The 15,921-nt window shown below is 54.7% G+C and overlaps 1 protein-coding gene across 1 annotated transcript in view; it reads left to right on the plus strand.

Moving 5' to 3' along the window:
* The window catches only part of RUVBL1 (RuvB like AAA ATPase 1), a 31,353-nt gene that overhangs the window by 13,757 nt on the left and 1,675 nt on the right, over positions 1 to 15,921 (plus strand). Inside the window, exons 4-9 of the mRNA XM_061397296.1 lie at positions 3,008 to 3,159; positions 5,758 to 5,847; positions 6,563 to 6,712; positions 8,247 to 8,310; positions 9,349 to 9,547; positions 12,866 to 12,968. Coding sequence (XP_061253280.1) covers positions 3,008 to 3,159; positions 5,758 to 5,847; positions 6,563 to 6,712; positions 8,247 to 8,310; positions 9,349 to 9,547; positions 12,866 to 12,968 — 758 coding nt within the window. The remainder of the gene's footprint in view (positions 1 to 3,007; positions 3,160 to 5,757; positions 5,848 to 6,562; positions 6,713 to 8,246; positions 8,311 to 9,348; positions 9,548 to 12,865; positions 12,969 to 15,921) is intronic.

The following is a 15,921-nucleotide window of genomic DNA, read 5'->3' on the forward strand; positions in this document are numbered from 1 at the left end:
AGGAACATGTGCCAGAGATTTTATTTAACTCAGTAGCTGATGAGATAAAAAGTAAGATGTTACAATCAGTTCCAGTTATCTGAGTACTTTTAAAATATATTTTTATTTATTTAGAAAATGATTTTCTGAAATTGGTAAAAGATGACAAAGCTCACCTTTACACGAATGCGTATGTCTGAATTGCTTTAAGTTAATTTAAATGCCTTAAAATTTGAGAAAACTGAAGATAAATTTCCTGAGCATCTGTCATTTTTGAGGTGAGGGGACAATGTGATTCTTTTGATGGCAGCAAGGTGAAGAGGAATTTCTTGACCCTGCCCCAGAATAGAAAGGCAGGCCATTGACTGCCTTCAAAAGGGAGCCCTGTGTGTCTTCCTCTGCCTTTGAGTTCCTGTGAAGTGGCAGAGCGGGTGGGGAGGAAGCAGTAAGCCGACCAGAAATAAAAAGCAAGGAGTCTGTGCTGCTTCCTCTACGTGATGAAGATCCCTGTCAGGGATTCAGAAACCTGAGCCAGCAGATGAAACCTGTGTCGTTCCCGACGTCGTTGCCAGAGAGTGCGCCAGCCCGGCCCCTTTCCTGGCTAACAGCCGGTCTCATTGTCCGTCCACACGTCCCCTGCCTGCTTGTCAGCACAGAGCAACTTCTAAACAAATGCAGGGCTAGTGAGAGACGGGAATGCCTTTCTTCCCCACTCAGGAATCTCGTGTCACCGCTGTCTGCCAGGAAATAGAAGGAAGCCTTCCATTTGAAGGAGCTTGTCTCTGTGGGCTATAAGGTTTGATTTAAAAAAAAATATATCAAAGTTCATTTTTAAAGTATAGAAATTTCCATCTTGTCACAATCTTCTGGTGCATTCATGTCGTTTGGAAAACTTTTGTCTTCATTCTTAGGAACTAGGCATTGGGTGCGGTAGAAAGGAAGTGCAGCCTCTCCTTTGGGGCTACCCTAAGACTTCCGTTTGTAGTTGGTCAGGTGGAGTGAAGGAGAGTAAAACTGTTCCTTAACCCTAATATTTGAGTCTTTGTCCTGATTGGATTTCTGGGCAAAGAAGGAAACCAAGCCAGTGATAATGGCTGGGATTGAGAGTGGGCAGTGACCGAGAGTCCGCGACACCACAGGCCCGCAGTGCGGACAGAGGAGGTCAGGACAGAGAAGCTGATGGTGAGGCACCCAGCCACCACAGGGCTTCCCGCCTCACCAGCTGATGTCTCCATGCCATGAGCAGAGCATAGTCCTTGGTTCATTCTGTAGATGAGTGTCTCAGCTGGGCTTGTATGTTGTGATCATCTGGGGAGCTTTAACCTCATAGTGATGACAGGGCCCGCCCCCCGAAATCCGGAATGCAATCAGGGGGGATCAGTGAGTCTGCAGGCTGAGCACGTGACTGGACACAGCAGAGATCTGGAGCTGCCTCCTCTCAGCTTCAGCTGGCAGTGTTCTTCCTGCGCCTGGTCCTGCTGCTGTTATTTACTTGAAGTGAAGTCAAAGTCGCTCAGTCGTGTACAACTCTTCTTGACTCCATGGACCGTATAGTCCATGGAATTCTCCAGGTCAGAATACTGGAGTGAGGAGCCTCTCCCTTCTCCAGGGGGTCTTCCCGACCCAGGGATCCAACCCGGGTTTCCCGAATTGCGGGAGGTTCTTTACCAACTGAGGCACAAGGGAAGCCCCAGTGCTTACTTGGGCTTTTTTTTTAAGTGACTTGGTAGTCTGGTGCATACATACAGAAGAGTGCACGGAACATCGCTCTGTGTCTCGGTGGGTCGTTTTAAGTTGAAAAACCATGAAACTAGCTCCCAGTCAAGAGAGAGATGATCGCCAGTGCCCCAGAGCATCCACATAGGGGCAGCTCTCCTTCCGCTTCTGAGATTCATTCCTATTGCTGCGAGTAGCCACGATCATTTTTCATTGCTCCGTGATATTTGTTTGTATGGATACATCACAGTGCAGGGGGCAGACGTGGGGAAACATTGCCAGTGTTTGGTGAGTAAGAATGACATTGGGTGACCATTGCTGGCTGTGTCCTTGCATGCACATGTGCACCGCAGCCTTGAGAGTATAACCTTGGAGTTGAATTGGAGGGTCACAGATATTCATGTGTTCAACTTGAGGAGGTAATAAACAGTACATTACTTCTAAACCAGCTCACACTCCCACCAGCAGTGTCCTGCATCCTTACCAACTCTTGGTGTTGCCCGTCTTTCTAATTTTAGTGATTCTGGAGGTTGTAAAGTAGTATTTCATTGTTGTTTCTTTTATTAAAATTTTTATTTTGGAATGTATCAAGTAGCCAAGAAAAGTTGTCAAGTGATAGGAAGGCTCCCGGTAGCCCCATTTGATTGCAGACCTGCTTTCTGACCTATAATATTTGTGTGAATCTCTGGAAAATAAGGACTTAAAAATGCCATTTTCACCCTAGAGGAAATTAACGGTACATTCTTAAATATCAGCACGTATGTAGTTCCTGTTTAAATCTCACGTTGTCCCATACGTGTCATGGTGTTTTCTTTCATAGTGTTGTTGTGGGATCAGGATACAGGTAAAGGTCTGTATGGTAGACTCGTTGGCACATATCTTCGTTTGAGTCTGTGTTTCCCTTATGTTTCTGTTTTTACCTTTGGGCAGAGTATAAGCTGGATAGAGACGGGGAGGCCATACTCAAGGGCTGGCAGAACGGAGTGAGGGGTTCTGGAGGCACACGTTGACTGGAGGGGAAGGACGGGGCAGGTTCCATGGGAAACGCTGTCAGCGAGTCGGCCCTGTAGCGCGGTCGGAGGAGAGGGGTCCCGGAGACTCGGATCTAGTCCTCGGTTCCCTGGAGAGGGACGGGCCCTTCACCTCACCCCTGGGGCTGCGTCTGTGCAGTGCTTCCCTCCCCAGGACTGTGTGCGAGCGAGGCTGACTCGTTGGTTCTTATAACGTGGAGGTTTTATGGCTAAAAAGACTGTTGGAAAAGTGGGAGGGCGTCGAGTCTCTCACCAGGGTTTCTTCTGTCATCTCTCTTCAGGGCTTCGGATAAAGGAGACCAAGGAGGTGTACGAAGGAGAGGTCACGGAGCTCACCCCGTGTGAGACGGAGAATCCCATGGGGGGTTACGGCAAGACCATCAGCCACGTGATCATTGGGCTCAAGACGGCCAAGGGGACCAAGCAGCTGAAGGTGAGCACGTGCCTGTGGGCACTGCCCTGCTGAGGCGCCTCCCTGTGTGAGCGCGTCTGTGCAGGGCCGCAGACAGCACCTGTGGGCAGGGCTGGCACGCAGACGACTCAGTGAGGACGGCTCCGGCTCGTTGGCGCCGAGGAAATCGTGTGTGTCAGGACTGAGCTGCGTGGTGCCACCCTGCGTCCCGCCAGGGGACCGCGTGTCTCGGGCCTGGCCGCTGACTGGCGCTCACAGGAGAAGCAGCACTGAGCGATCTGGTGAGGGCTGAAGAGCCGTGACGGAGCCATCTTGAGGGGCCTGGTGCGGAGTCCCGGCTGCAGGCCCTTTTGTGTGTTGGGACCTTGAAACCGTGATGGCTTCACTGGTCAGTTCTGCTTAGGCCCAGGGCTCTGTGGAAAGTGTGGTGGTGGCAGTGGTGAAGGTCCTGGGTGAACCTCCCAGCCCTGTCCCGTAAGCCTTGAGGAGACTGTAGTATAAGATAATGACTGGGTTTGAAAGTGGGAAGTGACTGAGAGTGTGTGACACCACAGGCCAGTGGGAAGTGGCAGCTGCTGATGTTGTGAAATGGAACAATCTGATTGTGGCTTTGCCTTATTAAAATAAGGAATAGCCTCTTCTTCATGGCACTTATTCACTGTATGTGTCAAGCCCTGGGCTGAGTGCATCAACAAATCTGTGTGTGTGTGATTTCCCTTATTTTATAGATAAAGAGCTCTGAGGCACATGAGGAGGCTAAGCGTTTACCCTCGGATCGCACAGCTAGTCAGTGGCGGGGCGGATTCTCCGAGTCCTACTGACTGCTGTCTGCACTGTAACTCGCTGTGGGGCCTTTAGGCGTCAGTTGAGCTCTCTGGGGCTCCATCTCCCTATCTGTAGACTGCAGCAGGTTGACCATATAACGTCTCCATCTTTGCCTTCCTCTGTGATTTTATCTTTCTTTGACTTTGTAAGGTGGTGTCTTGGTCACTGCTTTATGGAGATCATAAAAACGTCGCCTCTCCAAAGGACCATTCTTCTTTGTCCTAACAGGGTTTCCATCTCAGGAGCTTGCCTCTGCAAGTATCTCTTAAACCTCCCCCTCATCTCTCCCATTCTGTATTAATTACATTTCTTAGCAGGATCTGCCACCTTTCCAGTAATTACATCTTTAGTCAATTCATTTGGGAAATTAACTGATACAAAAATGCGTGATGCCAAAAAAAGAAAAACAGAACGTGTACTATCGAATGTAGGATAGATAACATAAGGTATACAGTTTAAATTTCAGTTATCCATAAAGCTGTTTGGCACAATTTCTGTAAGAAAATAACAAGAGGATGAATGTTTTGCTTTCAAAACGAGAACTTCCTGCCACATTGAGCATCTGCGCAGGCTGTTTGGGGAGATGATGTTTCAGGGCGAAGGCCAGGCCTCTGCCTTTGTGGAGTGCCGCCCTTGTCCCAGCCCCGTTCGGGCCCGCCACGCAGCAGCCTCAGTCGGGCGGTGGTCCAGGAGGGTGGGCCTGGGCTCCTGTGGTGCTGTTTGTAACAACTTTATTGCGGTCTCACTGTAAGTAAAACTCACCCATTTCAAGTGCGCGACTCAAGGACTTTTAATCGGTTTACAGAGTGGCGTAGCTATCATCACAGTCCAATTTTAGGACATTTTCGTTACTCCAGAAAGAAACCTCGTGCCTATCTGCAGTAACTTCCCATCCCACCCCCAGGCCCTGGCAGCCTCTAGTCCACTTTGTCTCTGTATCTTTGCCTTTTCTGAACACTTCATAAAAATAGGATCACACAACATGTGTGCTTTTATGTGTGGCTTTTCCTACTGAGTCCTGGTAAGTTTTTATTCTAGTTTTGTTTTAGAGTTGAGAGAGTAACAGCTCCCCTTGGAGTTCAACAGAGAGAAACGTTTCTAAATAAAGACTCCTTATAAAAGATGCTCTCCCAGAATATCGATCGCCCAGGTGGCCCGAGTCTGGACGATCTGGAGAAGGCAGCTTTTCCCAGATGTGCTGCTTTTCCTTCTGGAGATAGAAGCAGTTGGGCCCAAGGAGCAGACACTGGGATTTGAGTCCACTGGCTTCAGAGAGATCCTGGTTTTATGTTTCCTTTGAATGAATCGCATCTGTGACGTGATTAGCCTGGGTGCTGTCATGTGGGTGAAGAAAGTGAAGCTCAGAGAGCCCCGTCTAAACCACAGGCCCGCTGAAGGGCAGTTGTGGAGAGCGCGCAGGTTCTGTCCCTGCTTCTGGTGCAGAAACTGCTGCCCCTGCCCGAGGTGGGGAGGCCAGGGATTGCCGCAGGGAGAGCAGTCTCAAAAGGGGGTGTTAGGGCCGTGGGCCCCACCTGTAAGTGGTTAGAGCTGCGTTTGCCAGTTTGCAGCCTCTGGAGTAAAAGGAAGGAGGAGCTTGGGTCTCCCTCGGTGCCCCCCTCCTGCCTGCTCTCTGGGGCGCGCAGGCTCTAGAGCCCGCCTCACACGTCCTCACACGCACGTCCCCTCTCCGTGTGGTCACTGACTACCTCAGCTCTCACACGGGAAGCGCCTGGCAGTGTGTCAGAATGTAATGTCTATTATAGGTCCCTGGTTCACTTGTTTTCTTTTTTTAAGCTGGACCCCAGCATTTTTGAAAGTTTGCAAAAAGAGCGAGTAGAAGCTGGAGATGTGATTTACATAGAAGCCAACAGTGGGGCCGTGAAGGTAACACCGCAAGGAGACCCGGGGGCGGGGTGGGGCCTTCTCTCTTCATGGGGTCTGGGGTGCGTGGGGAGGGGCCCTGGGCCTGCTGCCCCTTATGTTTAGTCAAGTTTGCCTTCCCTGTATCTGCATTCTGTAACCTCGTGATGAAAACAGACAGTCTGTTAGAAAAATACTAAAACCTGTTTGGAAGGGGAGAACAGTGAGGAGGTGAAATAGCGGTAGTCATTTCCAAATTGAAATGTGCAGGGTATTTAATCTTCCTTTTATCTCTTTGGTATTTTCTTCCCAAGATAAATGCATGTGGAAAGGAATGCTGCATTAGTATCTGATTTCCAGGGTCCTGTACAGAGTTCCTCACTGTTTAATGGATGAGCATAATACTTCATATCGTGCACTAAATCACCCACCTACAAAAGAGACTGAGCAGCCCCTCCGTCTCCAGTTAATCTACTGGATTTGCCCTTTATCGGGAATTGCATGCAGTTAAAACAACGGGGAGATTCTGGGGGAAAGTGTCGGGTGTCCTCAGCTGGGTTTTTGGAGCCCGGCGATGAGCAGATAGCGCCTTCTTGGCAGCAGGGGACCAGGCCACGTTTGGAGTTTGTCAAGGCGGCTGTTGGCCGCAGTTGGGACTGGAGACTTTTATCTCGCTGAGTGGCGTGGGGACTTGGCGGTGGACCTCACCAGGCACTCAGGCTTCTCTCTGTCTCTGTAGAGGCAGGGCAGGTGTGACACCTATGCCACAGAATTTGACCTTGAAGCCGAAGAGTACGTCCCCCTGCCCAAGGGGGACGTGCACAAGAAGAAGGAGATCATCCAGGACGTCACCTTGCACGACTTGGACGTGGCCAACGCACGGCCCCAGGTACTGCCCCCCGCTCCTGCTGGGCCGCCGGCCGCTGGCCCTGCCAGCGCGGGTCCTTTTGTGCGCTGGGGGCTCCTGGATAAGCTGTCAGTCTTGCCGCTTCTGAGGGCAGACAGTCCTTTTCTGTCTGTAATGTTCAGCAATTAACATTGCCAAGAGCGACGAGGGGCTCCTTTGTTCCAATTCAGATGCTCTAGTCACAGATGGCTTCCTGCACACTGCTCCTTCTCCCAGCGCAGCCTCCGGCCTGAGCTGCCAGATCCTCCCTGGCTTCCCTCCAGCACTGGCTCGGGCCTGGCATGCTCTGGGTATGAGTGGCGGGGGCAGGAGTGTTCTTTGAGCCCTTTGCAGGATGTCAGAGAGCCTCACAGAGCGGTTTTCCCCCTGCCTAGCAGAACCCCCAGTTTTATAGCTTTGAGCTGGAGCTGCCCCTGCTCCTCATGTGAGTAGAAGATGGATGCTTGTGTCCTGACTAATAAAACGTGGGGAAGCGCGGGATGACTTTCTGCCGTCTCTGGGGAACGTGCGCTTCAGAGGACTGACTCTTTCCCCGCTGGTGGTCTTTGGGTCTGGTTTCCTGTTCGTCCTAAAAGAGGCTATCCCCGCTAGCAAGGGAACAGGCTTTCTAACCTGAAATCTGATCTGTGGGTGTTTTGTCCCTTGGAGCCTTGGCCAAGAAAATGCTAAAGAACCTCCGCTCAGTCTGTGCAGCAGCTGTCCCAGACCAGCCTGTGAGAGCCACTCGCCCGAGTCAGCTCAGGGACTGCGTTGCTCCGACACCGATTGGCTCAGCTAATGGTCACTTTGAGTCTTCGGGTTTTCTATGATTTAGGGCTCTCTGATTTTCTCTCTGCTCCTCTGAGAAGAGGGCATACTATTTCCTACCTGGCGGGGCTGCTCTGGGGATCAGATGTCCTCAGTGGTCAGGAGGCTTTTGCCACCTTTCACTGCTGTGCGTTCAGGGACCACCTGTGTGCCCGGTAGGGCCTGGCAGCCCCAGGTGACCGTGGAGAGCTGTCTTCTGGCTGCCTGCATGGAGGCGCTGGCAGCTGGAGAGCCTGCTGGGGGGCGGCCTGCTGCACCGTCAGGCTCCAGGCCCTGAGCAGCTCTGGTCGCTAGGCCTGGTGAGAGGATGCAGGCCCAGAGTCGGTGCCACCCCACGGGGCTGGGGCAGCGGGACGGGCTTGGAGCTTCCTGGGAAGCAGGATGTGATTCCCGGCAGGTGGGCTCGAAGTGAGTCCTGGAGAGTCAGGTGCCCAGGGAAGGGTTGGCAGCCCTGTGGAGTCAGGCAGGCAGTCGGGACCAGGAAGAGACGTGGCTGGGATGGGTTTGCTAGACGCTGGCAGGGTGGGGGGCCTCTGAAAGGTCCTGTCCTGAGAAGCTCCCCGAGTTCCCAGTGCAGGTGCCGGGGTCTCTGCTTCTCAGGACCCCTGTTGACTTGATCAGTTGATGAGGGCCCCGGGCGGAGGTGGTGATGAGGTGTTTGCAGCTGCCTTAGGAAGCGAGACTGACTCCTGAGCCTTCTCTTGTGCAGGGGGGACAAGACATCCTGTCTATGATGGGCCAGCTCATGAAGCCCAAGAAGACGGAGATCACAGGTGAGACGAGACGCAGTGCTGGAGGCTGGAGCCTGGCGGTGCGTGGGGTCCTGCCCCTCCTGACAGCGGGGGCTGCGCTGGATCCCCGTGCGCATCCCGAGAGGGAGACAGGCGGTCGCGCGCGCGTCCCGCCAGCAGCGCACTGCCCGCCGCCTGGGTGGCCCCTGCCCGCCTCCCCGGGTGAGGCTGCAGGCTGCCTGGCCCTTGCGGGCCTCTGATGCACTTGCTCCTCTTGCTAACTGTGTGCTCCTCTTTTTCCGAATTACCACAGTAGCTTTGTTACTTGAAAACTGTCAACGTTAAAGCTGTTTTCTTGCAAATCTCAGCCAGTGGCACGATGTGAAGCCCCAGAGCAGTGTCCTTATCGTAGCACGGTCTCTCCAGCCCCGCCTCTTAGCTGCGGTGGAAGGTGTTGGGTGTGTGGGCTGCTCCCCGCTGCTGATGGTACAGGTGCTGGTTTGCAGAATGAAAACCATGACCTTGGACAGTTATTCAGCTTTTGAGATGCTCGTCCCTCTTCGAGCTCTGAGATGGGACCTCTCCTCAGACCTTGTCATTCTTCACAGGTTTTCCTCCAGAGAGGATTCTGAACGCACCCTATTCCTTCTAGGCGCTTGATTGAAAGTTAATTAACCGAAGCTTTGTCACACAGGCCACGAGAAAGGGTCATTTACTCAGTGTAGCACGGGGGAATTTGCATATGAAAACTGCCCATCTTCCAGGCGGGTTTGAGATAATAAGGCCCGGTGGGGAGTGTGACAGACCACACCAGGAGTGTGCGTCCTGGTGAAGACAAGCGTGTACAAACTTAACACACCTTCAGGGGAGCGTGCCAGGGTTCTGCTTTTAGGCAACAGTAGCGCAATTTCAGATGAAACTGAAGCCTGGAGTGGGGTTGTAGCCTGATGCTGGGGTCACACAGCTCGCACTCAAGCCCAGCTCTAAACTTGGGCTTGGGTGGGATTCAGAGGGAGTGAAGAGAAAGGCGATCGCCGCCCCACGGCACTGACCCTGCCCGCCACCCTCGTCCACTCCTAGATAAACTCCGGGGGGAGATCAACAAGGTGGTGAACAAGTACATCGACCAGGGCGTGGCTGAGCTGGTCCCGGGCGTGCTGTTCGTGGACGAGGTCCACATGCTGGACATCGAGTGCTTCACCTACCTGCACCGCGCGCTCGAGTCCTCCATCGCGCCCATCGTCATCTTCGCGTCCAACCGAGGCAACTGCGTCATCAGGTACCTGCCCCCTGCCCCCAGGCTCCTCAGGGTCTCCAGGGTCACATCACCCCGTCGCGCCACCCGTCGAGTTGGGGAGGAGGGCGCCCTGTTCATCCTGAGGGAAACGCTCGGAGTGGCTTGATTTCACTCGAGCAGTCACCCTGTTTCTGCGTGTGAGGGCTTCCTCGTGGTAACTGGGGTTCCCATGGGTGTGACTTGGTCATCTGGTTGCAGTGGGCAAAGGAAAGGTCGGGTGGGCCAGCCCTCAGCCACACGGCCTGTGTTGACTTCCGTCCCATGTGAGCTCCCCAAGGTGTGTGTGTTGTGACTTCACTTTTCAGATGAGGAACCAGAATGACAGCATGGTGTGCCCCTGGCCACAGATAGGACGAGAAACCCTGGCCTCTGACAGTGAATCCTGTCCTTTCTTTCTGGCCCAAACCTTTTCTTGGGGCCACACTGGTACCTCCCTCCCAATCCCCAAGGCCCACCTTCAAGAAGGGAGCCCAGGGGCGTTCCTGGTGGTCCAGTGGTTAAAATCTGCCTTGCAGCGCAAAGGACATGGGCTCTTTCCGTGGTCCAGCAAGATCCCACGTGCTGCAGGACAGCAGAGCCTGTGCAGCGTGGCTACTGACGTGCCCAAGGGCACATGCTCTTCAACAGGGGAAGCCACCGCAGTGAGAGCTGGAGAGCAGCCCCCACTCAGCGCAACTAGAGAAAGCCCACACGCAGCAACAAAACCCAGCTCAGCCAAAAACAAGAAAGAGCTTTAGAAAAGGAAGGGCGCCCAGAGGCCTCGCCCCTCCAGCGCCCGAGTGAGCACCGGTGTGCCCAGTCGTTGGCTGCCGTGTTCTGCACGCCCTGCGTGTTGGGCCTGCTCCCAGCAGTGCTGGGGCACGACGCGGTGGTGCAGGGCCTCTGCAAGCCTGCCACACAGTGGTGAGGGCGGCAGGGCCCGGAGACTGCATGCTCCTGGCCCAGGGGGAGCGGGAATCTGAAGAGAGACCCCAAGACCGTGAATGTCTCAGCACAGAGCAGCAGCCAAAGCGAGTGAGGAGCCTAGACCAACCTGCACCCGAGCCCCGCCTCTGCAGAGGAGCTCTGTCTCCGCTGAGCTCGTACGCCAGCCGTGCCGTGGGCTCTGGGGCAGCCCCACTCAGGTGGCCGTTCTCGCCCAGGGTGAGGCTCTGTGTGCACGCTGTCCATGCTGGTGGCAGCATCGTGCAGCCCCTCTTTGAATCCCTGTAATGCTGTCTTGTTAAGAGCACCGCTCGCCACCGTCACAGCTGTCTTCTGGTCTTGAAGGGAAGGCAGCTTGGACCAGGTCCAGGCCAGCCAGGGCCTGGCCGCCTGGGCAGCAGCTGGAAACGCCTGGCCTGGTGAGTCTGGTGTCGGCCTCGCAGACCCTGTGTGTGTTTGCTGGACTTGGCTCTGGTGGGGCCTGGCTTCAGTGTGACTGCGGGCAGACGGGCCCAGCCTGGACAGATGGCGCCCCTGCCGAGGGAGCCCCGCGGCCAGAGCCGACCCGGCCGAGAGCTGGGCCGAGAGCGCTCAGGACAGAGTCCTCTTCGTCTCATGCCGTCTAGGGAAAAAGAGGCACGGGAGGGTGGCCCTGACCTCAGAACCCGCCCAGTGGGGCCTGGGGAACTTGGCCCCAGCCCCATCCAGAAGCATGTGTGTTCCAGAAACCATTTTCTCTAATACGTTGTCTGAAAGAAACTTTGTACCTAAGAGTCAGAGCTTGAATACATTTCCACAGTCTTTGGTCTTTAATTCCTGAGAAATGCTTAGTATTTTTTAAGCAGAGGGTTTTTGGGGGTTTTTTTCTGTTTAAATTTTTAGTTTTATGGACTCAAAACCAAAAGAAAAAATTTTAACACATATTGATAAATTCTATTTCTTTGTGGTTTTTTCCCTAATCTTTTTTTCTCTAGACTTTTTATATTTACTATCTCTGGAATGAAGATAATTTATCATGAGTGTTGTAAAATTGGGGATGTTTTAGGATGGCGAATTGAGATCTTTTAAACTTTTCCCAGGAGAATATCTAAATAGGTTTTAAAAAGAGAAACATATAGCCTAAACAGAATTAAATAACTGAATATTAAATGTAGTTTTTAAAGGTTATTTTGTTTAATATGACAATTACAGGTATACCAAGTACTAAGATTTTAATCATGATAGAATTTTATCTTTATAATTCTTTATTATTATTTTTAGAAATATTTGTTGGTGAAAAAGATTTATTTTTTTCTAATGATGTCTTAATGTTTTGTATTTGCTACTAGTCTGCTTCCTTTTTTGTTTGAAAAGGTCTTAATTATTTTTATGTATTAGATTTAATAGTTTTTTCATTGTGGTAAAATGCACATAACATAGTTTGCCGTTTTAGTTATTTTTAAGTGTTGGGGAGGCCAGAATTGGGGGCCTGCTGCTGTGGCTTCCAGAAGTGGAGGCAGGAGCCCCCGGCTCAGCCCACTGGGCTTCCAGACACGGCTGAAGCCTGGCACGTGTGCTACACGTTTCTGCCGGGCACACAGCCCACTGGGAGCTGGTGCTGTTCAACCCGGTGGGGTGGCCATTCACTGGTTTGGCTAAGGATTCGAGAGAGAGACAGGCAAAGGATATGATTGGACAGTTCTCAAAAGAAATAAAAGAGCTAAGGAACGTAAGGGAAGGCATTCACGTGATTCGTTAATAGTCAAGGAAAGGCAAATTCAGATGAGGGTTAGGCCTTCCTTTTCCCGGGCCTTTAAGCAGCGTGCTGTTCGGCTGCTCCGTGCTGGCTGCAGGGTAGCGGGGCCAGATCGCTCCTGTGGCTGCAAAAATGAACACAGTCCTCTGTTCACCCATTCATGTTTAGGGAGATATTCAGGGCTGGGTCTGGCTCTGTGGGAGATGCTGAGGAAATGTTCACGGCAGTGTGCCTAAAACACTGTTAGTTATGACAGCAGCTATGAAGCACTGTGTGACTGCCCAGCGGCGTGGGTCCAGTGAGACTCGTCCTGGGCCGTTAATACTGAAACAACAGGGACAGAAGCGACCCAAACGGACCTACACACTTCGGGTAACTCGAGAGGGCGTGACAGGTGCCGGTACGAACAGTCTCTATGTGATTCCAGTTGGCTTTTCTCCTCCTCCCCCAGTTTCCTGTGGTGTTGATATTTGCAAAAACAGTGACACGGTTTCTGATGGCACCTGAGTTAGTCTGTGTCCTCTGCGGTCCTGCTTCTGACTCTCAGGACGAGAACTAGCTGCTCTGTTATCACCGGGGCCTCAGCCATGTTTCCACTGTCCAGAGAGGCCTGAGTGACGTGGAACTTGTCGGCCTTGCAGGGGCACGGAGGACGTCACCTCTCCTCACGGCATCCCTCTCGACCTTCTGGACCGAGTGATGATCATCCGGACCATGCTGTACACCCCGCAGGAGATGAAACAGGTGGGCAGCCCCACCCCCTTCTCCCTGCCCTCGCTCGCCCTCCAGGTCCCTGACACCGAGCAGGACGGTGCCCGTGAGTGGCCCTGGCCCCCCACTGCCCCCCACGGAGCTGCTGGCCGCGGGCGTGTCTCCGTGCTCCCAAGCCTTGGCCCACCTGAATGACGCGTGAGCCAACGGGGCGTTGCCTCTAGTTCCCAGAGGCTCAGCTGCTGGGAGTCCTGGCGGTCCTCTCTTCTACTCCATCCCGCCTGGTAACCTTCGGACAGGGACAGTGGGAAAAACAACGGGAGGACCGCCAGTAAGGAGGTCCCAGCTCTGAGAGAGGCGGCAGAGCCCACTCAGTGATGGGCCCGCCCAGGCGCCAGCCCACCAGAGCCCACAGCAGCCTGGCTCCTGCGGGCAGAGCCCAGGTCCCAGCAGAGGGCGTGTGGGTGGGGGTCGTGGAGTGAGGCTCACAGGAAAGGTGCCCAGGGAGCGCTGAGCTCAGGGCCTGCATGGCAGCTCCGCCTGTGCTGAATCGGGAGAGGTGACGGCTGCGGGACTGGCCTCGTCCCCAGGGCGCAGCCCCAGCTCTCCGTGCAGAGTCGGAGCCGCAGCCACATGCCCGAAGCCTTGGCAGCCCCGTCCCTTCTGGCCTTCCAAGCCATCCTCTCCCCCTGTGCTGGCTGAGCCCTGCGTGGCGATTCCAGGACACAAAGCCGGCCATGCACTGCGGGGCCCAGCCATCTGCTGTGCCCACCTGACCCCAGACAGTCTCAATGGGGCATTGGTCTCTCACTGTGGGTCAGCGTATGGCCACGGCTGGGGACCTGGAGTGGCCCAGGGCCACACTGACATCCGGGGGACTCTGCCAGACCCTCTCCTCCAGAGCACTCAGATGGGGCACTGAGTCATTCGATACCGTCACTCGAGGTAGGGCGGACAGTTACTACTGATGTTCTTAAAGAGCGGGTGCTGAGATGTAGACTGGTTAGCTTGTCCAGGTTCGCATGGCCCATCTGTGGCAGGACTGGGTCTGGGACCCAGGCTGTCTCATCCTGAAGCCCCTTACCTGAAGTCTCTGCCACCAGCCTCCTCCCCGTGAGAAATGTCCCATCTGGAGGGAGTCTCTGTGGCAGTTGGCCAGCAGGCCGCTCCTTTCGGAGCTCAGAGGGCCTCTCCTGGACCCTGCGTAGCAGCCCCCCACCTGCCTGTGGCCTGTCTGGCCTGGCCCTGCGTGTCTTGTTGACTAGCGCCCAGGAGGCCCGTGATGTGTAGAGCCAGAGCTCTCCCTGCGTGACAGCATGGATCGGACCCCAGTGGTTGTGGTTGGCGGCAGCAAGCTGGGTGGGAGATGGGGTCCACGGCTGGAGGCCTTGTCCCCACATGAGAGTCTCTTGGTCTTGGATGAATGCTGGGTCGAAGCCAAGGCTTTCACTGACTAGGAGCAGAAGCAGAAGCAGAGGAGACACCGGCCCCTTCCTCACCCCAACCGTTGTGGCCGGGGCGGTGCCCTGTGCCCCACGGCGCTCCGTGGCTGCGTGGTGTCCTCTGTGGGCCTCCGCCTCTGCTCACGGGACAAGCGCTCCCTCCTCTCGGGGCCGCTGGGAGGCCCCAGGGAGAGCACGGGAACTCAGGGAGGAGTGACTGCTGCTCACAGGCTCCTCAGCAGCTTTCAGTGAGCAGGGCTCCAGGCTGGCATCGCAAGATCAGCCAGCCAACCTCTGTGGCTTCCTTTCCACCCGGAGCATGCTGCCCTACCCCCCCACACCCCCCCCACCACCCCGCATATGCGTGCTGCCCCAGGGTCCGCAGGCTCAGCGGGGGGCCTCTTCTTGGGCTTCCTCTTGGGCGAGGAGATGACAGACCAGCTCCAGGACGAGCCTGACTTTGCTCATGCCATGCAGGGGACAGTCTCACATTTCTACTGGAGCTTGGGTGGGTTTTTTAAAAACAAAATGATGTAACTTGTGTACTCTGCCACCAGCGCCGACACCCTCATAAACTATCCCTTGCAGGTTATTAAATGATTAAAGATCTAATTTATGAACTGTCACTGGTGAGCGGTCTGGAGCAGGAGCTCCTGGCATTGCTGTGACCTGCTCCAGAGAGAGCGAGAGCACAGCATCTCTGACACCCTGCAGTGTCGGCCGCTCGGGCTGGGCTCTCCCCACCAGGCTCCAGGACCCCGTGTCCACATCTCCCTAGAGTTCCCGAGGCCCCGGGGACTTCTTGTGGCAGACCCAGCTGTTGGTGACCAGCTCTTTCTACTCGAAAGTGCAGAGCTGCCCTGCTCTGATGGGCGTTGACCAGAGGGGCGTCCTTTGGCGGGAGCCTTCTGCCCCTGCTTTCCCCCGTCCGCGTGCCCGTCTGGTGACGTCTCTGCTCAGCTGCACATAGATGCTTGTGACTGAGGTCCCACCTGGCAGCCCCCGGCTGAGCCGACGTTTGATGTGGCCAGTGCAGCGTCTGTGAGATATTTGAGTGGACAGCACTCTAGCGCTCAGGACATTTCGTACAGAAGTCTGAGTTGAGACCTTCCTGCCAGCGCCTGGCCCTTGGCCCTGGCGGCACCGCTCACTGCAGAGGGGCTGCCTGCCCATCCACCGTGCCCCTGCCCGCTCGCCACTCACGTCTGCGGGCCTGCTTCCGAGCTCGGCGTTCCCTGCGGACAGCTCCTGACCCTCTGGTCCCTCTGCCCCGGTGACGCTGTAGCCTGGGCTCAGTCTCTCCCGCCTCCATGGCTGTGTCCCGGGTACGTCTTTATGGCTTTAATTTAAACAAGGGCTTCTTGATATCTTGTTTACGAAGCTGCCAGAGTGAAAAATTCCTGTATTATACGAGGCTCGACGTCCCCGAGTTATCTCAGCACACAACACGCAGCATCATTACCCCGCTGCCCCTTATCACTCGGTGCTGCCGCGCGGCCAGCGCCCTGGCGCCACGCGCGCTGCCGTCCCCGCCCAGCCTGCCT

This window comes from Bos javanicus, chromosome 22, assembly GCF_032452875.1.
Source record: "Bos javanicus breed banteng chromosome 22, ARS-OSU_banteng_1.0, whole genome shotgun sequence".
In the NCBI taxonomy this organism is placed as follows: domain Eukaryota; kingdom Metazoa; phylum Chordata; class Mammalia; order Artiodactyla; family Bovidae; genus Bos; species Bos javanicus.